The 27426-nt window shown below is 33.9% G+C and overlaps 3 protein-coding genes across 4 annotated transcripts; 1 reads left to right on the forward strand and 2 right to left on the reverse strand.

The window, feature by feature from the left end:
* Positions 1 to 1774: 1774 nt before the first annotated feature.
* LOC111395492 (probable tyrosine-protein phosphatase At1g05000) lies at positions 1775 to 5668 on the reverse strand. 2 transcript variants are annotated; one of them, XM_023021511.1, is made up of 7 exons: positions 5450 to 5668; positions 5230 to 5361; positions 4933 to 5026; positions 3889 to 3946; positions 3752 to 3795; positions 3480 to 3661; positions 1775 to 2097 (listed from the first exon to the last, which is right to left on the reverse strand). In XM_023021511.1, exons 1-7 carry the CDS (start codon positions 5605 to 5607, stop codon positions 2043 to 2045), a joined length of 723 nt encoding a protein of 240 aa, XP_022877279.1. In that variant the 5' UTR covers positions 5608 to 5668; the 3' UTR covers positions 1775 to 2042. The 2 variants fall into 2 exon arrangements, with proteins under 2 accessions (XP_022877279.1, XP_022877278.1); XM_023021510.1 differs by having other exon boundaries at positions 5167 to 5361; positions 5450 to 5656.
* A 5534-nt stretch (positions 5669 to 11202) lies between these two features.
* Positions 11203 to 14380, forward strand: LOC111395493 (probable serine/threonine-protein kinase WNK9). Its single transcript, XM_023021512.1, has 7 exons — positions 11203 to 11521; positions 11636 to 11673; positions 11802 to 12029; positions 12134 to 12354; positions 12485 to 12642; positions 12719 to 13178; positions 13273 to 14380. The coding sequence occupies exons 1-7, from the start codon at positions 11465 to 11467 to the stop codon at positions 14172 to 14174; spliced, it is 2064 nt and encodes a 687-aa protein (XP_022877280.1). The 5' UTR covers positions 11203 to 11464; the 3' UTR covers positions 14175 to 14380.
* A 3650-nt stretch (positions 14381 to 18030) lies between these two features.
* Positions 18031 to 21356, reverse strand: LOC111394999 (zinc finger protein CONSTANS-LIKE 12-like). The gene is made up of 6 exons (XM_023021026.1): positions 20503 to 21356; positions 20101 to 20340; positions 19494 to 19831; positions 19092 to 19274; positions 18502 to 18628; positions 18031 to 18254 (listed from the first exon to the last, which is right to left on the reverse strand). The coding sequence occupies exons 1-4, from the start codon at positions 21223 to 21225 to the stop codon at positions 19148 to 19150; spliced, it is 1428 nt and encodes a 475-aa protein (XP_022876794.1). The 5' UTR covers positions 21226 to 21356; the 3' UTR covers positions 18031 to 18254; positions 18502 to 18628; positions 19092 to 19147.
* Positions 21357 to 27426: the final 6070 nt, after the last annotated feature.

Below are 27426 nucleotides of genomic sequence, written 5' to 3' on the forward strand. Positions count from 1 at the left end.
TAGGTATGTGGATGTTGATTCGGTTGCACATGCTTTTACCAGTTTTAAGGAGTTGAGACTAGCCAGGGCTTTCTATGAAAGCTTTGAGAGTTGATTCTGCTACGGGATATGCTTTGATACTATTTGATAATTTCTAATTCTTTGTGACTTTTGGGAAACCTGATGCTTGGGTTCATGTATCCATGTTGGATAGCGTAGAAGAGGAAGTGATTTTCTTGTGTTGGATAAAATTTTGTTCTTGTTAAAGAGTTCGGACTTTTTTGTTGTGGTCGGATTTATTTTTCCAGATGGAAAAATTTTGGAGCTTCATTCATTGCATCGAGCTCCAAAATTTGTGTCAAGTGGAAATTGTAATTTTCTTTTACCCAAATTAGGTTGGATTTTTTGGAAAAATATTGTTTCCTTTATTGCACGAGCTTTTATTAAAAAAAATATAATTTCTTTTATTACATTAGTTTTTATCTTATTTACATCTTTGTGACATTTCTAAGGTTTGGCACGCACCCCTATAAATACTAAATTTTTTTCACAAGTTTGTGTTACTGAAATATAAAATAAGTGTGTAAGCACAATCATTGTATTTGTTTTCTCCATATTCGTAAGTTGAATAAAATATTTCATCTCTGCCACTTAATTCTCTACTTTTTATCTTATTATTTATTTGTGAGCATATATTTCATATTGTGTCATATATTGTTTCCTTTATTGCACGAGTTTTTATTGAAAAAAATATTATTTCCTTTATTCTACATTATTTTTTTTTATCTTATTTCCATCTTTGTGACATTTCTAGGATTTGGAATGCACCCTTATAAATATTAGACTTTTTTCACAAGTTTTGTATTACTGAAATATAAAATAAGTGTGTGGGCACAATTATTATATTTGTTTTCTCCATATTCGTAAATTAAATAAAATATTTCGTTCCTCTACCACTTAACTCTCTGCTTTTTATCTTGTTGTTTATTTGTGATCATGTACTTCATCTTTTGTCATATATTTTACCTCGGTCTGTTTTATTTCCCAACATATTCTGGAACTCTGATTCCATTTTTGAGAAAATAGATGCTACTAGTTTAGTCATGATTAGTGCAACGTAAAATATTTGAACTAAGAAGAAATTAAAAAAAAATGGCAAAATAAGTGCAAGTACAACATAAAAATTTACGTGGTTCGATAATTATGCCTACGCCCACAACTCACACCAATTTTTTCACCATATCAAAAAAAGAAGAGGAATACAACAATGTACTCTTCGTATTTTATTTGGCTTCGTAAAGGCAATTTCTCATTTTTCTCTCGTTTTAACTTTATACACAATACTACTCTCTCTTCCCCCCCCCCCCCCCCCCCCCCCCAAAAATGTGAAGCCTAAATATTAGGCTCTACTATTCATGAGTAGTAGCCTTCACTATTCAAGTTGGATGTGGTTTTACAATTATTGAAAGCATGTTTAGATTTGGAGTAACAATTGCTACACAAATTATGTTGACAATGCACTAGTGCAAGGAAAGATTAAATGGCAAAAATATTCTAATTTATGCTCACGAGGCTTGGAATTTTATATGTAAGTTTTCCATTTGTCAATTTCGGAGAGCAAAATATGTGGTCCAACGAACCTATTGATTTAGCTAATGAAGTAGCAGAAGAAAGAATTGTTTTGTGACAAGCGTTTATTTTCGGAATGTTTCTATCGATTTTCATAGTGCTTTCGTGTTTTAGGATCTACCCAAATTTGGATGAACGTCATACAAAAAAAAAAGGAGCAAAAGGAGACATGAAGGGGATGTATTAAGGTGTCGAGGGAATAAGCTAGACCAGAAGAGAACCATGAACAAGTTCCCGTACGGTGGAGTATTGCAAGTACGAGCACTAATTGATCAAACTACTTTTCATTTACATATTTTGTGAGATTCATAGGTATTACCTACTAATCCACCATTCATTTCTATTTATTCATAATTTAAATCATTTATAAACAACTCCGGAACATGCACCCGTGAGCTCTTAAAGATGTACTGCCCAGCTAGGAGCAAGGCAGTTCAAACGAGGTCGCACCTAAAAACTGATGCTCTTCTGCTCATCCGTTTCTTGCACCTGTGGAGCATGAACATGACTCTTACGACCTAACTATATATAAAGCAAAGGTATAAAACATTAAAGAGGTTACACAATCTTACATTGAAACAAGTAAAACATAAATCAAGTTCTCTGGTTAAGGTTTGAGTTAGTTCCAACATTCGAACTCCATATTTCTCTCTCTCCTTTTCAATATCCGGTGATGTGCTCTAAAATCATATTTGTTCTATTAATTTGACGACGAACTAAACTTTTCGGTAAGAACAAAATATGTTGCTTATTTTCGACAAATGTTATTTAGTTTCGACAAATCAACTTTGATTTTCGTCAAAATGTATGCTTTAATGCTATGTTTGTCGTTGTCTATTTGTTTATTTATTTTTTGAATGCTTTCAATTATCTAGCACTTTTTGCCTAGTATTTAGTTATTGCTTCTCGGGAAAACTTTTATCCAAGTCGAGTGACTTGGGAGAAGTTACGGGCCATCCGCGTGGGGTGGCGAAGGGGAGTCCCAAATAGTTGAGTGATTTGTGAACTCTATTGAGAGGTAATCTAAATTTAAATAAGATGACCATAAATTATTAACTTTAGATAGGAGAAATTGCATTACATATGTATATGTTGCCAAAACTTGAGAATTAAGTGATATTAAGATCGTGAAATTACGAGTCCTAGCACTTTAAGTTCATTGAATTTTCTCGAATTAAGATCGTTTTTCACTTTTCCATTGCTTTACAAGTTTAATTTTAGTTTTAGCTTAAAATTTACTCAAACTATTATTATGATAAAGTTAAAATCGATCAATATTTATACCTAATAATGCAATCACCTAGAAACCAGTCGCCCAAACCCCACCCCACCTTAGTCGGCACAGAGTGGGGCAGCGCAGGGCCCCATTTATTTTTATTTTTATTTTTATTATTTTTCATATACATTTTCAAAATTTCATTTCAAATATAAGTTGGTTCAACGGGTGAATTGTCTAAAAATAAAATTATTTTTTATTCAAATATAAGTTGGCTCAAATGAACGATAAGTTGGTTCAAAGAGACATAATTGGCTCGAAATTATTGAATAATTTGTCTGAATTTCCTGTCATTATTCAGTGAACTTCCTAAATTCGCAAGTGTTATCATAATCAACGCATTTTAAGCTCTTTTTTGTTCTGACATCACAATCCATACCCTAAACAATGCACATTCAAGTTTTTAAATTACAAGAGGAACATAACTATTAACTGGCACATTCCAAAAATATTGAGAATATTTCCCATATTTATATACTGAAAACATGTTTTTACATAAATATAAGAAACTTCTTAGGAATGAAAATCAAGATTTGTTCGGTAACGAATTGCATTTCTAGGGTCCAATTCAGAGATTTCTACTAATTACTTGTACCTCTTTGAAGTTGAAAATGACAATGGCAGGTGCCTGAAGCCAGACACATCGAACAATTCCATAAACCTTTGATCTGAAACCCGGGCTTTGGCTGCTGCAAAGCGCTGGTACTCGTCAAAAACAGCAGTTAGACACCATCTTTGTAATTTTCTCAAGCACCCCACAAGACAACCAGTTCGGTGCTGAACAATTAAGCAACAGAAAATATCGATAATCAAGATAGTGATTGATCGGAAAATTTTGGGATCAAGGCAATATAGCAAATATCTTACCTTCCCTCGTTTGCAATGGATCAATACAGGGTGATTCTTCACATCTGAATTGCAGGAAAGTTAGAAAGAAGTATATTAGCGATTGATTTGCACATGATTCATGTTGAATAGAAGTGGAAATCTTGTGAAGAAGGTACCGAGGACGACTTTTAATGCATCACGGATTTTATCCTCGGGTATGTTCACAAATGGCTCCTGTACACAATTTTGAAACCAAATTCAGGCAGAGAAACATTCTAACAAGTGAAAAAATAAAATAAAATCGCAAAACGATGTGGAGAAATCCCATATACGGACTCGTGCTCTAGTGAAATTATACTGAAGATTAGCATTTGGCATCAGAATTGTTAAGACAATCCATAACAGCACATCCCAAAATCAGGAAAATAATTTCGTTGTTACAAAAAAAAGTAAAAATAAAAGCATCGCTACTTCCAGTGGCCACAAATTAGTAAATATAAAGACTTGATCAAGAACTAATATCTAAAAATTGCACCTGACATCATCTAATTTTCAAGATACGTGATAATTAATTCATTGTTAATATCACAAAGTTATGCATTAGCCACCTTAAATTAATATATAATGACTTTGATTGCTTTCAAAATAAAAATAAAAATAAAAACCCTATAATACACTGTACGTATATCTGTAAACAGAAAAATTACTGTTCTTTCGAAAAATAATTATATATTTTTGAATAAATAATCAAACTGATATTGACTGAATATCCTGCTGCTCAAAAAGTAGGCAAAATTCCAGAACTTTACATCCTTCTTGTCAAATCCACTGCAATCTAGTGAAAATATGTCATTCACATATCTTGAAACTCACACTATTTTACTCATATGGAAAAATCAAAGAACAACAAGGAAAGGAAAGGATAAATACATATGTACCGAAAATGGATTATCGAATTGGTGAATTTTGGCTTGTAGGACTCGCCCTCTTATTGTGAGTGTAGGTAAAACATTCAGTAAAAATGTGTAGGTAAATGTAGCATTGTCCACAAGAAAAATACCCGTTACTTCCGAAAAGTAGAACTTTTAAGCCTACTTTAAATAATAATCTGAAAGTTCTTTTTCTGATTAGAACAACAGTTTTAGACGAAACTGACCAAAATATCTTCTTTGAGAATTAAAAGCAATCCCAGACAATCCTCGAATTGGAGATTGACTTACTTTACATCCTTCGATCCCAAACTGAAATAACTTAATCCGATTCGACTTGAGAAAGTCCATGTTGGGCACCGGATAAGGCTCAGGACACAAACATCTACACAAAATAAATAAATAAAATCCCACAAACCTAAAAATCGTTAATTTACGCTTGTATTTATCATAAACGTGCATCAAAAAACGAAGGAAAAAAATAGCAGAGAGATACATATAGATATATGGAGTTGAATGACTTACATGATGGAGCTAAGATTGAGTGATTGAAGAAATGAAAAATTAGCTGAGTCTGGAAAACCAGACCTGAAAATGCCATTATCAACCATAGCAAAGTTGAGAGGTGGCAGAAATTGCTCATCTACTTCGCAATTATCACCGGAAAATGACAGCTGCCGTGGCGGCGGCGGAAACTCCACCACCGCCACTTCTATGGTTCTGCACAAGTCACTATCATTATTTTCTTCATTTCTATCAAATTTCGTCATCAAGATTTTCTTAAAGGAAAAGGAATTTTTCTTATTGCCTTGTTCGCTGTGGGATTTCAAAACCAGTTGGTGGATGTATAGAATTGAAGATTTTCGTTGATGGAAAATTCAAGAACTTGTTGGAGTGCTGGCAGTTATATATAGCCCGGAGCGACATTTTTACCTCATTAAAATGAAAAATATGATCATTATCCATCACATCAGGCCACTATTTTTTAATTTCTATATTTGGTACGAGGTTCATAACGGCTCTATTTCTCATTCTCATTCTCATTATAATGTGGTTCAAACAGGATAGAGGAGTTTTGAGGTGGATAAAGTGGGAGTTAGATGGTTGGGAAAAAAAAATTAAATTGGTGTATGCGTGTAAGTTTAAACAAGTTATGTTGATTTTTAATTTTGAACTAATAAAAACTTATTAGCCCTTGAACTCTATTTTTACCTCATTAAAATAAAAAATATGATCGTTATTTATCACATCAAATTATCATTTTTGAATTTCTATCTCTAATATGGCGTCCATAACGACTCTATTTCTCATTCTCATTTTCATTCTCATTCTCATTATAATGTGGTTCAAACGGACTCTTATTTTAATTTAACTTAGTCAATCGATTGGCTGCAAGGTCACGAATTTTCACTTTTTGGAAGTCTTTGCAATCAAGGCTTGAAGATAAAAGTCTTCTTGGCTAATGAATTATAGCTTCGAATAGTCAACAACTTGTTTCAATTGGGGAATTAATTTGGCAATTACGTGGCACTTTCTGTAATTTTGGTCCATCGATATACAAGCCAAGCACGTTAAAATTTTCTGTTAAAAGTTTTCTACGAAAAGAGTTTATTAAGTTGAACCCCAATCTTGAGGACCTCCATCGTCCTGGTCCCTAGAGCTTTGTGAGGGAGGTAAATCGCGGGATGTGTCTTATCAGGTCAAGGAACAAGAGCTGCATCTATACTGCGCCTACAAGAGGTCCAATTCAATGTCACAGGAATCGAACCCCCACACTGTGGCTGCTAGCAAGACTGTATATATGCATGAATAGATAATTCTTATTATTGTTCAGCCTTTCCAAATGTGATTCGAGGTAAAGTCATACGAGATTTCTATTCTACTATTTAACGGTTCAATACTAATAAATTTCAAAAGTCTCGTCTTGAACTATGCAAATGTGATTCAAGGTAAAATTGAAAATTGTGCTCTTTAAAAAGTGAGTCTTTATTCACAAGCATTCTCAAATTCTTAGATAATTGAGTTCGTTCTCGAATGTTGACTTCTCCAACTCAATTTTAAAGCCCAAACTTGTTTGTCAAAAATTCATAATTGGGAGTAGTTGGTCAAATAAATAATTGATAGCACAATATTGGCATATATATAACAAAAGAAAATTTGTATTTTAAATAGTTTAGAAGGGGATAAAGGTAGATTCTATGGAATATGCGATGGGAAGTGCCTTTATTTTACTCAAATGAAAGAGTTGAGCGCCGCGTAGTTTTTGTTTGTCGTTTCATGTGATAGAGTCACGAGAAGAAGTGATTTGATCGCAAAGCATGGGAGATTGACGGCTGTGTTTCCTTCATTATTTTTAGCCCTCGTTTGCTTATTATTTTTGAAAGAATGAAAATGAAAAATATAGTCATTATAAACTCCACACAAGAGATAAAAATTCAAATTTGATGACTTGATGTGATGGATAACGATCATATTTTTCATTTTAATAAAGAAATAATAGGAATCAAACGGGGGCTTAAACACTTTTTGGTCAATCTAGAATCTGAACCTAGGCAGAGGCCGTAATGAGTTCAGCCCGCAGCCCTTTGAGATCGAGTTGAGTTAGATTTTCAACCAAGACAAAAATAAAATATTGATGCAAAAAATAGAATGGCTCGAATTAAATCGGCCCTTCACGAGCAAGGTTGAGTAGAACTTGACCCTTGGTCAATGAGTTAGCCCACGACTCATTGACCAATAGCTAGCTGAGCAGCCTGAGCTCATTGACACCTTTAGGAGCTAGCTTTTTTTGTAAGATTGTTCCATGAGCTATTTTGGATAAAGGGTATGTCTCAAAATATTGATAGTGCAATTCGAAATGTGGACCGTGTTGTTTATATAGTTGGACTTGACATGTTCAAAACTTTTAAATAAAGTAGAATTATACAAAGAATTCTTAGTAAAAAAAAAAATTTGTGTTTAGACGTGTTGTATACGTAGTAGAGTTGTTGGTTGCATATAGCCAAAGGCGTTCTTGAAATCATGCCATAGGTTCCCACAAATAAGAGTGTTTGGGCCCATTGACATTATGATAGAGGCACGTTAGACATTTTCTTAGGCATATTAGTCGGATCAACCGGATTCACAACTCTAGTTTTGGAGATGACAAAGTATAATATTTAATAACGTCTGAACCTTTTTTGTGTGATTTTTCTATGAAAATGCTATTCATTTCATTGATACTTTGACTGCAAGTAGGATGTCATTTTTGATTTCGGAGGATTAAACTTTATTCATTCAAAATAGATCTATTCGTGCTAAGTGTCCTATAGCTAGCCCACAAAAGAATAAATGAACACGAGCAATGTCATCACCTACTCGAATTATGCCTTGATCAGCCGTCTGCTGCTAGGTCACGAATGGCGCCAAGCAAGCCATCACCTTCTTTGAAGTTAATCAAGTACGATCTCATCTCGTGATATGGAGATGTAAACTGGCAGTGGCTGGTGTATGATAAAACTTGAATTGCATTTACTTAATCGAGAATTCTGTAAATGTAATACGATTTGATATCATAAGACTTTTAAAAGAATTCTGTAATTCACATTCTGTCTTTTCAGTAAAAAATGGAAACTGAAGAAAAAAGTAGGTGGAGAGACTAAATTCGTCTAAGGGAATTTACTGATGGACCTCGTCCGGTTCGTTTGTAATGGGCTTTTTTAGGCTTTATAAGAGAATCTACATATCCTGGCCATCTTTTCTTTTGGTCCGGACGAGGCCCGTTTTGGTCTTATTGGTTTTAAGCCTTTTCTGTAATTTGCCCAAGTAAACATTTTAGGCAGCCCATTATAGTTTGTGCCCTAACGTTGGCCCGATTTAGCAAAGTCGTAGCCCATGTGTACCCAAACCAATATGTGTTTTCTGGCAAAAGTCCAATATTACCCTTCGAGGGCTAGAACTAGTACAACGGGATCGAGTTAAAAGTGCCTTTTAATATATTGAATAAGGATAAGCTTCAACCGAAAGATCTATATATGAACATTTCGAGAGCTTACAAGCAACCACAGTCACATTATCAACATATCGTTAATGTTAGTTGTGTGTGAATACTTAATATTCATTTTTACGACAAATAGGTATATACATTCAAAGCAAACCACAGTCACAATTAGTTAGACTAAGATGAACAAGAAGGTCTTTGAATTTCGACAAACAACTAATACTCTCTTTATGCGTAGTTGCCCAAGTTGACAATTATCACTATCAATTTCGTCATTCAACTCTCTTTATTGTCATTTACGTGGTGCCTTCATTTGATGCAAATGTTCTAAAGTTTGTTGAACAAGTCAATGATTGAGATTCATGGTTTGGGTTAACTTAAGTATCATCAATAATATTTTGTATTTATTGAGACACACTTATGACCCCATTTGATACACATTAATGTAAAAATGAAAATGAAAATTATAGCCATTACGTGCCCTACACAAGATATAGAAAGTCAAATATGGTGGCTTGATGTGATTAATAACGATCATATTTTTCATTTTAATAAGTAAATAATGGAAAACAAACAGGGGCTATATGTTGTTAGCAGATTCAGCGGAAACATTTACTAGGCAAAACAAAACAAATTTATTTTTATTTATTTATATTCAATATTGATCAATCTAACGCAAACAATTTACTCAAATATTATATTTATTTCGTTAGCAATACTACCAAATTCTACATTTTTCATCAAAATGAAATTTGTAACCCATAATAAATAATTTCTTAGATTTGTTCATCCAATCATGATTTTATCGATCTTTTACCAAGTTCGAGCAGTAGAATTTTTTTGTTTGTATTGACGAGGAGTCGAGAAAGACTAGAATGTCTAAATAGAATATAAAATATTTTCAACTTTGCTTACCCTTTTGTTAGTGCTTATAAACGACAAAGAATTTGCTTATACTTTTGAGAAGAAAAAATATTTAGAAAAGGAAAAGAAATTTTACCTTCTCTACTTGAGCACGACCTCTATTTGTAGCCCCTATTTTCGTAATTACTCCATATTGTTAATCACAGGTTCTTCAAAAAATTTACTTCTCTCAAAAAATCTTTGCAATTTCCTCGTTAAGCCCTTGTTTGTCAACCATTTTCTCACATTCTAATACATTATTTTTTTTACAGTACTCATTTTCAACCACAAATTTTTCATTAAAATAATATTATACATATATCAAAAAAAATTCCTTTTTCTAAACATACATTTCAGTATTAATCTCTATTCCACACTCCAATTTTTTAAATTAAAGGGCCACAAACAGGACCTAATTAATTGGGCTTCATTTGCATATAAACAAAAGATAAGTCCAAACAGAACAGACGGTGGGAGAATTAATTTTCAACCGTACTCCTAATCCGTACTCCATTCCAATTGATTGCGACCTCCATTTCATCATGTAACTATGAAACAAAACTACAATTATTGCATCCAAAGTCGTAAATCTTAGCAATCCAACTCATATGTGGGGCCATGTTTTCTTTTTCTTTTAAAGTAAATCGAAATTTTTATTGATAACATATCGTCTAAAATGATCAATCGACGTGCATAGAAGGATATGTTCACTTCATTTGAAGAAAACTATCATCTAAAGTAGTAAAAGATAAGCAACACGAATATGAACAGTGGAAAGCAACCATGATTTCTTAGCACATGTTTGGGAAAGTTCATAAATTAGTCAAATTTTATTATATTCATAAATTTGTAGGATTCATAACTTTGACATATTTATTATCCACACATTTTTATACGATTCATAATTTATAATCAAATAGAAGATTTTCGGTACATGTAGTTATAGCTTAATTCCTGACCAAATACCCTTATATAACTGGCTAAAAAAAAGTTAAAATTAAGGATATGTTTGATTTTCATTTTTTTAAAATAAATTTTTTCTTTCTTATTTTTCAATTGGATATTTTTCAATAAAATAATTTCATTCACAAATCTAAATTTTTTTCTTATTTTTTAATCAAAATGCATTTTTCCAATTTGTTGAGACTCAAATAGGCTAGTATCAACTTTAGGGCTTGTTCAATAGTGATTTTGAGAATTTATTTTTTGATCATTAGAGAAAATGGTGGGTCCTATCCGTGAAAAAATAAGTCAAAAATAACAATTAAAATAGTGAAATATTGATCAAAAAATTAATTTTTTGGGAAGAAAAATCAATACCCAACATGAAATTACTACGATACTATTAAAAGGTAAATAGTTACATTTTATTATTATTATTATTTTATATTTTTTGTAAAAAAAGGTGGGTGTACCTCAAGAATGTGGCTGAGCTGTTCTTAGTCCTAACAATAATTCTACTTATACAATCTCCTTGTAGGCGTGGTGTACAGGAAGCTCTTGTTCTTTAGCATGTTGGAACACATTTTGCGATTTACGTCTCTCACAAAATTTCAGAGACAAAACGGTAAGAACTTTTAAGATTGGGGTTCAACTTTTTTTTATTTAATAATTCGACTTGTACAATGTTCCTTTCCAAAGAAGTTTGACAAAGATGTATGGGCAAAATACAAGTTATTGATTTCAAATTATTGAAGAACGTATTTTACTTAATGCATTTCTTATGAACTCACATCTCTCTCTCTCTTTCTCTCTCGAATGGAAAAGTGAATAGCGATGATGATGTTCATCTTTCTGTTCTTGAAAAAGTTCAGACAGAAGTGGGTTTTCTTACCTTTTTTTTTTTTAGTGATGTCTTAATCTACTTTTTAATAATTCCTCTTCAAGTGCCTGAATCTAGCAATAAAGATACCCACAAAAGTGATTGAACTTTAAAGAAAAATGAACCTTGAATCAGCGGATTTTGCAGAGGTTGATCCAACTGGAAGATATGGCAGGGTAACTTAATTTCTTCCTCTTACACAGTTACACTCTTCCCTTTATGCAAATGAGTTTTTTGAATTGGATTTGGATTTGAAACTTAGGGTTTCATCTGTATTGTTTTTGCTGCAGTACAATGAGATTCTTGGCAAAGGAGCTTCAAAGACCGTGTATGAAATTTCTTCTAAGAAATGGGCTATTTTTGTTTTGTGTTAAAGATCAACACTTGGTTTTTTTATGGGATTTTTCAGATCTGAGTGCAGCAAATTTCTGATCTTAATTTGATTGATTTATGCAGATATAAAGCGTTTGATGAGTATGAAGGGATTGAAGTTGCTTGGAATCAAGTTAAGCTATATGATTTACTACGGAGCCCTGATGATCTTGAAAGGCTTTACTGTGAAATTCATTTGCTCAAAACCTCGAAACATAAAAACATTATGAAATTCTACACATCTTGGGTTGATACTGTCAATAGGAACATCAATTTTGTCACCGAAATGTTCACTTCTGGTACTCTTAGACAGTAAGTATGATCCATTTGATGTTCTATGGTGTTATTGTAGCGTAGTTAGATCCTAAATTTCGGTTTAAGAATCCAATATATTCGTTTTTGTTTGAGTTTAATAGGTATAGATTGAAGCATAAAAGAGTAAAAATTAGAGCAGTGAAACATTGGTGTCGGCAGATCTTAAAAGGGCTGCTTTATCTTCATAGCCATGATCCACCTGTGATCCATAGAGATCTCAAATGTGATAATATCTTTGTCAATGGGAACCAAGGCGAGGTGAAAATTGGGGATCTTGGTTTAGCTGCTATCCTGCAAAAATCACACGCTGCTCATTGTGTTGGTATTTTCCGTTCCACTACGTTGTATTCTAGCCGATATTTATAGATGAAAATTAGTTTCCTTGAGCATTGAGCTAACTATTATTTGTGAGTGCGATAAAGATTTTAATCTTGGGAATTTCATTTGATTAGGGACGCCTGAATACATGGCTCCTGAAGTGTATGAAGAGGAATACAACGAATTAGTTGACATATATTCTTTTGGGATGTGCATATTGGAAATGGTAACATTCGAATATCCATATAGCGAATGCACTCACCCTGCTCAGATATACAAGAAAGTTATATCCGTAAGTCTTCCTTCTCTTGAGTCGAGCTTCTTTTAACATTTCTATCATTCTTCTCTAGTGACTGTCAAATATTTAGGGGGAGAAACCAGATGCTTTATACAAATTGAAAGACCCTGAGGTACGCCAGTTTGTGGATAAATGCTTAGCCACTGTTTCTCAGAGACTCTCAGCTAAGGAGCTTCTCAACGACCCTTTTCTTCAAATATATGACTGCGACTTGGAATTAAGGCAAATAGAGAACCACAGAGATTTAAATCATGTGGATCCTTCGTCGAGACAGCCTTATTTCGAAATTGATTATGAAGGAAATTCATTTATGAATCATTCATTTGGAAGATACCCTAATGGTTATACTTTTGAAGAAATTAATGGATGGGCTTATAATCTGATGGAGGTCGGGCATAGGGGAATTGAATTGTTTGAGCATAACGATGGTGAACATGATGAGGATTTTTCTGAGCTCGATATAACTATTAAGGGTAAGAGAAAAGAAGATGGAAACATCTTTATGAGACTCAGAATATCGGATAAAGAAGGTTAGCAACATAATACAACTATTCGAGTGTATCTAATTTAATTAATTATTCGTTATTACTCTGATCAACTGCATTACGATTTCTCCTTTTGCAGGTAGGATCAGAAACATATATTTCCCGTTTGACCTTGAAACTGATACAGCATTAAGTGTTGCAACCGAAATGGTTGCAGAGTTGGATATAACCGATCAAGATGTCATTAAAATAGCCGATATGATTGATGGAGAAATTGCTTTACTGGTTCCAGAATGGCAACCAGGGCCCGGATATGATGAGACTCCCCAGTTTTCAGATTCCAACTTCTGTCTTAATTGTGCTTCTAATCATACCTCAACTGGTTCATTCTTGAATTTTCTGTCAAATAATCCTGGTGCAAAACCTTTGCAGTTTATACAGTGTTCAGAAGGATGTACTGCTACACGTGGACGGTTTGAAGAATTCACTTATCGAGTTGACAGTCCCCGTCAAAATGGCAATGCATGCAATGCTGCCAATAAACCATCTAATGGTTTACATTGTGCCAAAATTTGGAATCAGAATGGAAGTCATGAATGCAGCTCGATAGACTTCTCTGGTGGAAGTCATTATCAAGAAGAAAAGATGGATAAAGAAAGTAGCAAGGAGGACAAGACAGAGGCGATTAAGAAGAAATTGACTTCCAGTACAAGAATGTTTTCGAAATCTTTATCAGGGATTCACACATTGGCCGAAGACATGCCTGTCGACTACGACCACAAAATTCAACACGAGTTGAGATGGAATCAGATAGAAGTGCAGAAACTTACAGATCAATGGTTAGACTTTCTTCCAAGATGTTCAAATCATTGTTCGACTTTGGATAATAGTAACCGGAATGATGAAGCTGGGATTGTATCGTACAAAACTGTCGGACTTTCTGATTATGATGAGAACACGAGTTTGAAAAGCTGCCCGAGTTCGGACCACCATAAGGACCGGAAAATTCGAGGTGGATATTCAAGAGAGTTTGTTCTCTAGTTCATTGCTTCCTCAAAATCTTCAGAGGACAATATCCTTACCAGTAGATGCTGTTGATTTATAATCCGTAAGAGCTGTCGTCAATTTTTTTCATTCAACTTTTTTTAAAACTATAGAAGCTATAAAGAGAGCTGCTATCCATGTGAAGCTATAATTTATTCATAAATTATCACATAACTTTAATTCATAAGGTTCCTTATCTGTTAGGCACTGTTTGATTTAACAAAATTTTCCCTAGAAAATGGAATTTGGATTTCAACTTCCACAAAAAGGGTGTTTGATAGCTTATTTTTACCATGGAATTGAATTTCTTAGATTTTTTGGAAATTTTCAAGGAAATTCTAGTTTACTGTAGATTTTTTTTTTTTTTTTTTTTTTTTTTTTCATTAAAATAAAGCCAAATGAACATTAAAAGATAGATGATTTTCTTGAATTTTTTTTTTTGTTTTTTATTTTTGTTGGCAATGGAAACAAATTTCATTTTCAATACTAGTAAAATTTATCTTTTTAATTGATAATTTTTCATGTAAAATAAAGTCAAATGAACACAAAAAATACTTTTATTTTAACATTTTTCATGTGGAAATTTATATCAATAAAACACAATAATTTACAATTCTCAGAAAAACAAATTTTAGGTAATTCAATTCCTTGGAATTCGTTTTCAATTCAATTCAATTTAATTTCATCTTTGTAATCAAAAGGACCCTTAGTAAATTTTGCGTTTGGGTTGTCATTCATTTTCTTTGATGTATGCATCTTTAAATTTCAATTTCGTAGCGGGTCTATGGACGATGGCTAGAGCTTCTAAACTTCAACGAATAGGTTAAAATTAAAAAAGAAATGAAAAATTAATTTATTGTATTAATTGCACGAGTTGGTTGAATTTGAATTGACATGAGCAATCACAAAATTGCCAAAATGGACTTTTGTTTGGCCTAAGAGGGCTTTCTTAAATACTTTTCTACATTGATTAATTAGATCAAATTGTTGACCGTTGAGTTTTTTTAAGTTATTTATTTAAACTTAATGGATTGAGTATTTGACAATTAATTTAACACAACACATGGAATTTTTTTTTCCCCAATTAGAATTGTTGCCGTGCATGACTGACTTTATCCAATTAATTTCTAATCAATTAATGAATTAGGGTCCTCTATTAATTAAGTTCAACTTCTTTGAAAAGTTAAAAATCATGGGGTTTTGATCGTGCATTTGCTTAAAAGTAATGTCAATCAGATAAGGCTCATTTCTATATAGTCAATATTATCTCGTCGGCCATTTTAGATGTGTTCGGAACATAAATATACAAACATATCACCTGAACTGATAGGCCGTATTGCCAATCCCAGTATAACCTGACTCCCTAGTTATAATAGACAAACTTAGCTTGGTGCTTGTGACACCATTAATTAAATATATTTCCACCTAGACCATAAACTTAGATGCGTGCAAGAAGTACTTCTCTTCTGATCATTAATTATCAATCTTTTAAACTAAAAGTGCTGTTATGGTCTTACTTTAAAGTTAGTTAAAGGACATACTACCATTATCATCAATTGGTGACAAACTAATTACATTGGCATCATTGAAAGAGGTTGAGTAAAATAAAATAATAACTAAAGAAGGAGCTGGACGAAATGATTTCTTAATGGGAGTTGTCGAGCCCCTCGGGACATAATCTAGTGGTGCAAAGAATAGAAATAAGGTAGTCTCAACCTTACTGATAGTCGCAGTGTGAGGGTTTGATTCCTGATATATGGAATTGGACTTTTTGTGGGCACCAGTGTACGGGCAAACTCTTATTCCCTGAGCTGTTGGAGCACATTCCGCAATTTACCTCCCTCGTGATGCTTCAAGGGTGGGGCGATGGGAGCCCCCAAAGTTCGGGTTCAACCTTTAATGGGAGTTGTCGAGCATCTTTCCTTTGTCACTTGACAATCTTATTAACCTAATTCATATGCCAACCTTTATTTATGACATCATAGTTAATAAAGCGCTTGCCATGTGTCTTTAAGCTAGAGGATATTCATAAATGACAAAAAATTGAAAATGAAGTTTATCTGCTAATTATAATATTTGGGATTCACGTTATGAATATTCTCTTGAAATTTTTCGTGCTAACAACTAACTTCGTGTCCATAACTTCACATCATCTCAATAATATCAGGTTAACAAAATTAAATGCTCCAAATTATGTGAGTTATATTATTGAACATATAAATTAATGTTCTTTAGGCAATGATTTTGACTTGCAAGTCAACTGAAGTGGAATCCAATGCAATTTAACGTCGAAGGTTGCAATTTGCAAAAAGAAATATGTTTGATCCATTCAATTCGAGGCAATTCTATATTTTACTTTTATAATTATAATATGCAAAATATGAAGCTGCTTCTATTATTGAACAACTTGACGTGGGCCCAAATTTCTCCACTATAATACCTTTGTTTATTGATTTATGGAATTGCCTGTCATATGCTCTTTTCAAGAATTAAATGGGGGTAAAAAAACAATTTCTGACCTTCTTTTATAGATTTTTATTTTTAACTCCACTTTTCACTAGTTTTTAATATATTTTTTTGATTTTTAAACCCACTTTTTATTATTTTTTTAATATATTTTAAAGAGAAAATAATTTTAAATAATCACAAGAACGATGTTTTGAGTCGCATATCACTAATTTTTCTGTATCCTATTTCACTAAAACGTACTTACACGACATGTATTGAACATTGATGAGGGATCAAGAATATGTTCACACCATTGTTAATATTGGTTGGAATTGAGAAATTTGCTTTGCATACTTTCAAATCCTGTTAAAATTAAAACAACATTACTCATTTTTTTCAATTGACTATGACAATCGAAAAGGCCAATGGCCGTTGGTGAGAGTTTGGAAAAGTGGGCAGATACGGTATTAAATTGACTTTCTTTTCTAGGTTTGTTTAGACTTTCTATTCCCGTGGAAGATCAAGTTATGGCCTTATAATGGGAAACCTTTCTGAATAGTTTAGAATGCATTGAAGTAGAATGAGTAGTTCATACCTAATAGCCAAGATTTTTAATGGATGGGGTAGGATACTAATATTCTTCAATAAATCTTCCACTTCGAGAATATAATTTTGAATTGTCAATCCATTTTTTAGCTCCATAAGATGCAACGACTGCAAAGCAAGGAAATTGCGAACATCTAGCCATTGAAAATTATTAAGGGATTTGTTATCCCACATCGGTTTAATACCGAAATGAATACCAATTTATAAAGATCTTGAACTTCTCCACTTAATAAGGTTGACCTTATTAAGATGGACTCCAAATCTTAACATGGTATCAGAGCCATCCCGTGTATTTCAAACTCAAATGAGCCACGATCTTAAGAGGGCCTATTAAGGGATGTGTTATCCCACATCGGTTTAATATCGAAATGAATACCAATTTATAAAGATCTTAAACTTTTCCACTTAATAAGATTGACCTTATTAAGATGGATTCCAAGTCTTTACAAAAATGAAAGAAAATATGTTTCTTTTTGTATTGCATACAATCTCTGTGTATGCTAACACAAATACTCTTGCATTTTCCTGTGTTTTCCAAGTCAGGAAGGGGGTCATGAACTTCAAGCCACCTCGAATCCAAAAGAAATTTCGCTTCTAGGTTTTGTTCAAGTTGGGATTGTTGGTTACTAGGGTTTACCCTTGCCTAGGTAATATCGAAAGTACCACACCGAACTAATGGGGCGTCCCTTGATAGTAAAGTCTTGCAGAACTTGAGTTATAGTCATGAAATAACATCTAAACAAGCATCAAAGATAGCACACGAACTAAACTGCTAAATTATCAAACGAACTTTCTCAGATCCAACAACTTTTGTAACTTCAAATTTCATAATGATAAAAATATTTTAAAGCTTATTACAAAACTTATTTTCCACTATGTCGATAACAACATAGGCAAACTGTCCTCCAACAATGCTTTATTCTTGTGGCAAGAGTTTTGAGCAGATGGAAATATGGATGTAATTTCTGCTGTGAACAGCATGAAATCCTTCTGTTAGTGTACGTATCTTCCAACCAGTACATCCTTCAAGATTTATTAAGATCAAAACGGAAATCAAGAAAAAAACTAGTAATACAAATGAACATATAATGCCATGTTAGTTATACCACACTAATGAAGCTAAAGTGTTGTTTGTTGTACGACAATATTAAAGAATGAATGAAGCTACGTCCAATTTCAGTACTGCATATAAAGTCTTTCTAAGAATGATTATGACAAATAATGTGACTGGACATCATCTTATCAAGACAATGAAACAAATTAACATTACCTGAGGGAACAACAATATGTAGGAGACAAATCATATGGAATGATTTAAGGAGGCCATTCTTTGGTTGCTAGCCTTATAGCCCACTTCATGGTTTAGGAGCACCATCTGCCTTTCAAATGAATTAGATCTATAGAATAGAGACAAGAATCATCAAGTGAATCAAGATCAAACATTTTTCCTTATACAAACTATTATGACTTGATGTTTCAGATGCACAAGATTAAGAAAGACAAGTGTTTATTCGTTGTCGTGTTTTGTCTTGTGCAGTCTAACATGTAAAGCATAACCTTATAATAAAGGAGGCGGGAAAGGAATATACATATAAGAAATAGATTTAAAGAACATCCCAATTCAAGATATGTGGTCTAGGAAAAATATGATTCATATGAACCTCATCTGATGTATACAAGTTTAACTAACTGCATATTTCATCATGAGATGATGTAAGATTTGTAACCTTATAAACAAGGTCATTCTCTTTATAATTCGAAGAAGAAAAAATAACCATGCAAATTGTAATCCTTTCAATATACTGGAAACATAGGATTGACTTAAATGAAGTATCGAAGGAAGTCCATTATATTGTATACCTTTATATCAAGGACATGAATTCTCAAAGCCATGGGAAATTCCAATAACCTCTAGATCAGAAATCCCTTACTACAAGAGGGTCATAATCATAAGCTTCACCAGCCTTCACGAATCTACCTTTCACGCGCTTTCTAGTATCTGCTCTAGCTTTACGAGAAGCATACCTTATTTGTTTACCAAACCTATAATCAGAAAGAACAAGTTTTTCAGAATCGGCAACCATAAGTTCCATTGGACCATGAATTAGGGGATGCATCTTACTAATGATAAGAGTATTACTCTATGAATTATGACTTTTATTACTCTTAAGACAAAACAACGTTTCAGAGGCAAACTGCATATTCATAAATTAAAAGAACAAAATGTAATATATGTAAGGAAGGACGAAAAGAATCACATACATTCTTGTTTTCTTCTTTTCATTGTATCTCATCTTAGCTTTGTCTCTTGCTTGTTGACAATTACCTTCAAAGTTCAACTCCCATGGTGCATCGCCAGCAAGAAATATGGGGGATAATTCACAATCTTGAAAATCAGCCACTCTACCTGCAGTGGACACGGTTGAAGGAAGTTGTCCACAGGGAAATCTTAAGCCAATATTATTGCTGGTGCAATTTGGATGCATAAGCATGCAATTAGCAGTTGCATTATTAATAGGCTGCACCAAATTAGTCGAACAGATGCCAATTTGTGAAGATTGAAAACCCCTACACTCTTGATGTCCTGATGATGATGATGCCTAATAACACATAAAAGTCACAAGTAGATGAACAAATAGATATCTTATAAATAGAATTTGAAGAGCAGGTAAACAAATGGTATTGAATAGAAATGAACAAAATGTAAAGAGAAGTCATAAAATCAATGACACGATCCTCTTGATATAAATGATACATTTTATATTCATCATAAGTGTATTTTGAATCGCGACTTGTAATTGAAAAGAGTAATATCATTTTTGTAAGTAATAATTTTGAAGGAAAAAAGAGTTATGGGGTGGAAGACAACCTCTATAGCACTTTCATTACGGGTACTATTAGATTCAGTGACTGAAAAGTTTTTCTCGGTGACAAGGCTACTCATTCCTCCATCATCATAATGGTAACTTGGTTGATTTTGCAAATTCTCAAACATCTGATAACCACTGTAGAAGCTCAAGGCCATATTGTCCATGTCAACATTGTCACACAGATCATCACTGTCACGAAGCCCAAGATCCTTAATACTATTAGGAAATCCCTGGTTCAGTTAAAAAAAAAATAATAATAATAATAAAAAATAAAAAATAAAAAAATCAAAGGCTAGCATTCATTTAAGATTAGTATTGTCTATAGGAGAATTGAGAGTATAATCACCTTTCAGTTAAGAACCAAACAGCGGCACAATACTAAAAATATTGATTAGGATTACCTTTTGGAAGCTTGATCCTTCAGAGAAGAAAGTCATTTGATCGTTGTAGAGTAATGGTTTTTGATTTGCATTGTATAATGATGATATGTAGTTTGGAATATTTGACTGAAACAGAGGAGATGGGGATGTTAACTCATTTAGCCTGATTGCCACCATCCCACCATCCCCCCGATCATTCTGTGCCGTATTCATGGAATTCTCATTCGTAGTACTCGTTGTTCTATCATAACTACTCGACTTTGGTTCATCAAGAACCAACGACCAAATTTTACAGAACTCGGCCAGCGAAGGACATCCACAGTAGAAATTCAATTTCAACCTCCTGTGGTCCGGCCCCAAACAACCATTACCATTCCAATCACAACCCGAACAAAGCGACAATTTACAATCCATGCACCTAACCACGGCCGGCTGAGAATGGCACTTGTCACAAATGAGAGATCGCGGATGCCGCTGGGACAATGAGTTTTCAAAATGCACACGACCGTCACACTGCAAACAAAGCCGGGCCGAATCCGTTTTACAGTATATCACCGCCGTCGCCATCTCACAAAACTCACAAAGAGGCTCCATAATTATGCGGGTGGGATGGAGTTTCAAAATCCTTAAAATCAATCCTACATTAATATGGTCACTATTATGACAATAATTCAATATATAAAAATGGAAATGATTTGTACCTGAAACATATCTCATCAAAAACACTCGATCCCACCAACTCATTCACTAGAAAATACAAGATAATCACTCGATTTCGTGGGATCAGATAAAAATAGATAAAAATGTACTCAGAATTTACGAAAAACAGAAACAAAAGCACGCTATAATCTGATGTTTGTTTGGTATTTTTTCTCTATTACACTGTATTATAAGGAGAAAATATTTTGAAGAAAGACACTTTCCATACACATGTATTAAAACTCTGGATGATAGCCACGTGGCTAAATTTTGGGTTTCAAACGATCCGCTGGCGACTCGCTCTCTAATTTTGAGCGAGGGCATGGTAGGTAAATTGAGTGCAAAATTGAGAGAATCAATTTAATGAGTCGAATGAATGTCATGTTCAGTACGTAAGTATATAAATTATAAAGTATTAAATAAATTTGGAAGATAATGTATGAAATATATTATGACTGTTGACTTCAAAAAATGCCCCAACAGAATTTCGACCTTGCTTTTTCCACTTGGACATCACTTGTGTACATTGAACACTCCATTAGGAGGCAAAGACTACCGGTCAAGAAAAAGGTCTGACGATCGTTTGCATTTCGACAGTCAAGTCAACGACTAAACGAAAAATAACAAGAGTGCAAGAGCTGAAGAGGGGTTTGGATATGGTTGGGAAAACATACCATAATATAGTGTGTATATATATATATGTAAACGGGCCACATGATTAATGGGCCAAGCCCAAGACGCAGTTGTTTAATTAAATAGCCCAATATGAAGTTTCTTGATTTAATAGGCCCAATTAAATTAAATAGTCGATGTCACGTCAGCCAATGTGGGACTCCCTCCATCACACATGTCATGTAATTTATGGATATAACAGTAATCCCCCAAGTTGTACATTCATGTGTAGGTCAAACTTCAAAACATAAATAGTCAACTAGGTGAGGTCCTACAAATTACCTCAAAAATATGAACAGCTCTAATGTGAGGACTTCCAAACTGTCTCAAAAATACACATTAGTCCCAAATGGGCAATGACTTATGAATTGCCTCGAAAGATAAATACTGAATATATTTTTTCAAAATTTTGGCAACATTTCCTTTGTAATATGGACTAAACCAACTTATAATACAATTAAATATATCCACTGCACATGTACGAAATAATTTTGGGGCCCATTTGTCCCTCAAATTATTCATGATGATAAAGTAAATGATAACATATCAAATTTCTCCAAGATATAATATACAGAGAGGTTGTCATGCATCATAGTAAGTCATATGCTCGCATAGCTCAGTGTATCAATAATGCTATAGTTAAGAAAGTAGCATATCAAATTTCTCCAAAATATAATATGCAGAGAGTCTATCATGCATCATAGTAAGTCATATACTCGCACAGCTCAGTGCATCAATAATGCTATATTCAGTTTCATCGAATATTTATATGCAGGTCGAACTTGAAATAAAAGCCACTGTAATGAAGTTGATGTAGAGACGAAACTAAACATATAAGCAATTGTGATAAACTAATACAGATGGGATGCTCTAAATGTAAATAGCAGAGGCGATGCTTTGGACATAAGTTGCAGAGGCAGTGCTTTGAATGTGAGTAACAGAACCATGCTCTGAATATATATAGCTGTGATAAGCTAATGTCCTTACATGGGGGTGGCACATTCATGTCAAAGGCTTTCTCCATGGTGTTTGGTCCAGCAATAGTAGAGATTGATTTCTAAGGTAACAAGGCATGGCTCATTGTGAAAGGCATCACACTTGTCCTTGTTGAGTCTTTTTTTATTTTTTTTTTCTTTCTTTTTTATTTATTTACCTCATTGCAAGGGCCTTACTCTTCTATGCAAGAGCTTCCTTCATAGTGTTTGATACAACCATGGAAGCCTTCGTCTTCGTAGGTAATAAGGTGGGCTCATCCCTCTCTGTACGAAGCAGTAATTGACATCCTTGCATGGTGGATAATTCATCCGCGCAGGAGATAATATAAGCCCCTTGAAAATAGGTAGATGAATATAATTGAAGCGAAAACAAAAGTCTGAAAGATAGATAGTTGTAATGTAGAGGCATGATGAGTTTTCTTGAATAAAAATGCGGCTATAATGCAATAACTCATATGGTGAGGCATTTTGCAAAATGAGGAATAAATATCAACCTAGTGGCTCGTCGCAAGCCATCAAAGACTTATAAGCAAAGCAGGCCTTGAATAGATGAGGTCTTATAGTTAGACTCGACGATAGTGGCAAGGGATAATCATCTCACGAAGCCAGGAATAAGCATCTGACGAAATGGGGAATAGACATCCCGCGAATAGCTCTCAAACTATTGGAGTCTTATAAGCGGCCTCAAATAGACGAGATCTTACAGCTAAGCTCGATGATAGTGAGAAGTGAGGAATAAGCATCTTGTAAAGCTAGGGATAAGTATCTGGCGAGGTGGGGAATAAACCTCCCGTAAATAGTTCTCAAACTATCAGAGTCTTATAAGTAGCGTCGAATAGATGAAGTCTTACCGTTAAGCTAGACAATAGTGAGAGGCGAGGAAGAAGTATCTCGCGAAACCAGGGATAAGCATTTGGGGAGGCGAGAAATAGACATCTTACGAATAGCTAAACTATCGGAGTCTTATAAGCGGCCTCAAATAGACGAGGTTTTACGACTAAACTCAACGATAATGAGAGGCGAGGAATAAGCATTTCACGAAGCCATGTATAAGCATCTAATAAGGCGGGAATAGACATCCCGCGAATAGCTCTCGAACTATCGGAGTTTTATAAAAGAGACGAGGTCTTACAGCTAAACTCGATGATAGTAAGAGCGCAAGGAACAAGCATCTTATGAAGACAGGGATAAGCATTTAGCAAGGCGGGGAATAAACATCCCGCAAATAGCTCTCAAACTATCGAAGTCTTATAAGTGGCTTTAAATAGACAATGGCTTATAGCTAAGCTTAAGGATAATGAGAGTCGAGGAATAAATATCTCGTGAATAAGGTCAGGAAAGGCTCTTTTTACAAGGACGAACACATCTGACGATTTATCTCTTCCTTTTTTCAAGGAGCAAGGACTCTAAGATACTACATCTTCCTTTATTCAAAAAACGAGGATTTCAAAATGTCGCTTCTGATATTAAGAAATCCACATGTTAGGGTAATTTAAAATATGCGAGGTCTTACAAGCTAGGCTCGGACAAGTGAGCTTGTCTCTAATAATAGTGATGATGATAAAAAAATAAAAATGGACTTCTAATAAGAGAGATCCAAGCTAAGAATTTTGTTGAATACTTTGTGACATTGCAAAAATAATTCTTTTGGCATGATCGAGATTTGTAGCCCATCCACAACTCCATCAAAAATTACAATAGCATATTTCACGATTCGTCATCATATATATTGTATTAATTCATGCACACGTCAAATGGTATATCACTGTAAATTTAAAATGCAAATAGAAGAATTTTGCCACCTTGAACTCAAATTTTGTCATTACCTATCTTCAATAATAAGGTCATTACCTATCTTCAATATTAAGGTCAGTAGCAATAAGCAAAAAGTTCACTTGGTACTAAACTAGTTTTGCAAGTCAATAATGGATAAATAAATGGAATTTAATGCCTTTAAAATGAAGGCATCCATTGCCTCCTAATTACCGATTGGAAACTTTTCAACGCGCATTTTATATGGGAAGTGTTACATGTACATAATTGTCTACATAATGGTGTCCATAATTACACGTGGTACTGGATCCAACATTTAATTCAAATCTCACACTTGCATATCAACAACCGTATGATTGTCACATCACATTATGGACATCATTATGTGCAATAATTATGTAAAAGTAGAATTTTCTATTTTATACTAATAAAATACCAAATTTCCATGTCATGCTATTTAGTTCTGGTGAAAAAATAGAGTGCATTAAAATAATACCGACCATAGGGCAATAGATTTTGAATAGGTATAGGCCCAAAACAACCGACAGAAGCAACCCAACACTCATCATTTTATCAAATATTCAACATGCAATATCACGATTCCGAGATTTAATCGGGAGATTTTACCTTGCACATTGCCAAAGCAAAATACTACATCATATAAAATTTGTAGCCAATCCCGCATTTAATTGAAGATATCAATTTATTTTGTTGAAGAAAGTTGTGATAGAGCTTACACAAAATCCTGCAATGCCATTAGCTCTTTCTACCGTCCATTACTTTATGAACGTAGAAATGGGAATAAGTCCAGCAGACTCCATCAATGTCTATCAATCTCTTTTTTCAAGGAGCAAGGACTCTAAGATACTACATCTTCCTTTATTCAAAAAACGAGGATTTCAAAATGTCGCTTCTGATATTAAGAAATCCACATGTTAGGGTAATTTAAAATATGCGAGGTCTTACAAGCTAGGCTCGGACAAGTGAGCTTGTCTCTAATAATAGTGATGATGATAAAAAAATAAAAATGGACTTCTAATAAGAGAGATCCAAGCTAAGAATTTTGTTGAATACTTTGTGACATTGCAAAAATAATTCTTTTGGCATGATCGAGATTTGTAGCCCATCCACAACTCCATCAAAAATTACAATAGCATATTTCACGATTCGTCATCATATATATTGTATTAATTCATGCACACGTCAAATGGTATATCACTGTAAATTTAAAATGCAAATAGAAGAATTTTGCCACCTTGAACTCAAATTTTGTCATTACCTATCTTCAATAATAAGGTCATTACCTATCTTCAGACTTACGGTGACGAGGGCATCCACCCACTAAACATTACTCTCTTCAACGAGAATTTCCATGGCTTCGAGACAAAAGGCTTTGACTTCAGATTCCTTGAGTGGCTAGCACCTTTTCAGTTGATCTATTTGCTAGTCTAGGTCTTATATTTTAATATTAAGGTCAGTAGCAATAAGCAAAAAGTTCACTTGGTACTAAACTAGTTTTGCAAGTCAATAATGGATAAATAAATGGAATTTAATGCCTTTAAAATGAAGGCATCCATTGCCTCCTAATTACCGATTGGAAACTTTTCAACGCGCATTTTATATGGGAAGTGTTACATGTACATAATTGTCTACATAATGGTGTCCATAATTACACGTGGTACTGGATCCGACATTTAATTCAAATCTCACACTTGCATATCAACAACCGTATGATTGTCACATCACATTATGGACATCATTATGTGCAATAATTATGTAAAAGTAGAATTTTCTATTTTATACTAATAAAATACCAAATTTCCATGTCATGCTATTTAGTTCTGGTGAAAAAACAGAGTGCATTAAAATATTACCGACCATAGAGCAATAGATTTTGAATAGGTATAGGCCCAAAACAACCGACAGAAGCAACCCAACACTCATCATTTTATCAAATATTCAACATGCAATATCACGATTCCGAGATTTATTCGGGAGATTTTACCTTGCACATTGCCAAAGCACAATACTACATCATATAAAATTTGTAGCCAATTCCGCATTTAATTGAAGATATCAATTTATTTTGTTGAAGAAAGTTGCGATAGAGCTTACACAAAATCCTGCAATGCCATTAGCTCTTTCCGCCGTCCATTAATTTATGAATGCAGAAATGGGAATAAGTCCAGCAGACTCCATCAATGTCGATCAATCTATTATGGGGAATATATTGTTGCAGCCCAAGAATGAAGTCCAATTGCAGCCAATTGTACCATGAAATTGGGAGAAAAAATGTAGGGCAACTTACAAAAATACACTTAAAATTAAGGGTCTTTTGAAAAATCATATGAAAAGCTTTTTGAAAGTAAAAAATACTATCTAAAATTAAAAAGTGACACTAAAATTAAAAAGTGACACAATGTCACTTATATATATATATATATATATATATATATACTTTCCAACTAGCCATTGTCGCAACTCGCAATCCAATATGGTGGTGTTGGTTGTAGAAATCGTGGTGGCGGTGGCACTACTGGTGGATGGCAGTAGCTGTGAGTTTGTTGGTGGTGGTTTTTTCCATGGTGTGGTAATGTTGGGATGGGTTTATTGACGATGGCTGTGGTAGATCGGGCACTGCTGATGGTGGATCTACAGTTGATAGAGATGAATTTGGCAAATCTAGCGATGGTGGTGGTCATGGTCATGACGGCTACGATAGTAGTTACGGTTGGGGGTGACGATTTTGGTGGCGGTGCTGCTGGTGACAGTGGTGAGGTGGTGGTCACAAGCGTTGGTGGTGATG

Source organism: Olea europaea, chromosome 6 (assembly GCF_002742605.1).
Source record: "Olea europaea var. sylvestris chromosome 6, O_europaea_v1, whole genome shotgun sequence".
NCBI lineage: Eukaryota > Viridiplantae > Streptophyta > Magnoliopsida > Lamiales > Oleaceae > Olea > Olea europaea.

Bases quoted from the DNA above. Each gene is read 5' to 3' on its own strand.
- LOC111394999 (XM_023021026.1), bottom strand. From the start codon at position 21,225: ATGAGTTGGTGGGATCGAGTGTTTTTGATGAGATATGTTTCAGGTACA. The intron at 19,832-20,100 runs GTTGTCTTCCAC...ATGTGTTATTAG, and splicing joins GTAATGAAAGTGCTATAGAG to GCATCATCATCATCAGGACA. The intron at 19,275-19,493 runs GTATGTGATTCT...TTCTGATTATAG, and splicing joins GAAAAGAAGAAAACAAGAAT to GTTTGGTAAACAAATAAGGT.
- LOC111395492 (XM_023021510.1), bottom strand. From the start codon at position 5,607: ATGGATAATGATCATATTTTTCATTTTAATGAGGTAAAAATGTCGCTC. The intron at 3,796-3,888 runs GTACCTTCTTCA...CCTGCAATTCAG, and splicing joins TGCATTAAAAGTCGTCCTCG to ATGTGAAGAATCACCCTGTA. The intron at 2,098-3,479 runs GTACAAGTAATT...CATGCTCCACAG, and splicing joins TCATTTTCAACTTCAAAGAG to GTGCAAGAAACGGATGAGCA.
- LOC111395493 (XM_023021512.1), top strand. From the start codon at position 11,465: ATGAACCTTGAATCAGCGGATTTTGCAGAGGTTGATCCAACTGGAAGA. The intron at 12,030-12,133 runs GTAAGTATGATC...TGAGTTTAATAG, and splicing joins ACTTCTGGTACTCTTAGACA to GTATAGATTGAAGCATAAAA. The intron at 13,179-13,272 runs GTTAGCAACATA...CTCCTTTTGCAG, and splicing joins CAGAATATCGGATAAAGAAG to GTAGGATCAGAAACATATAT.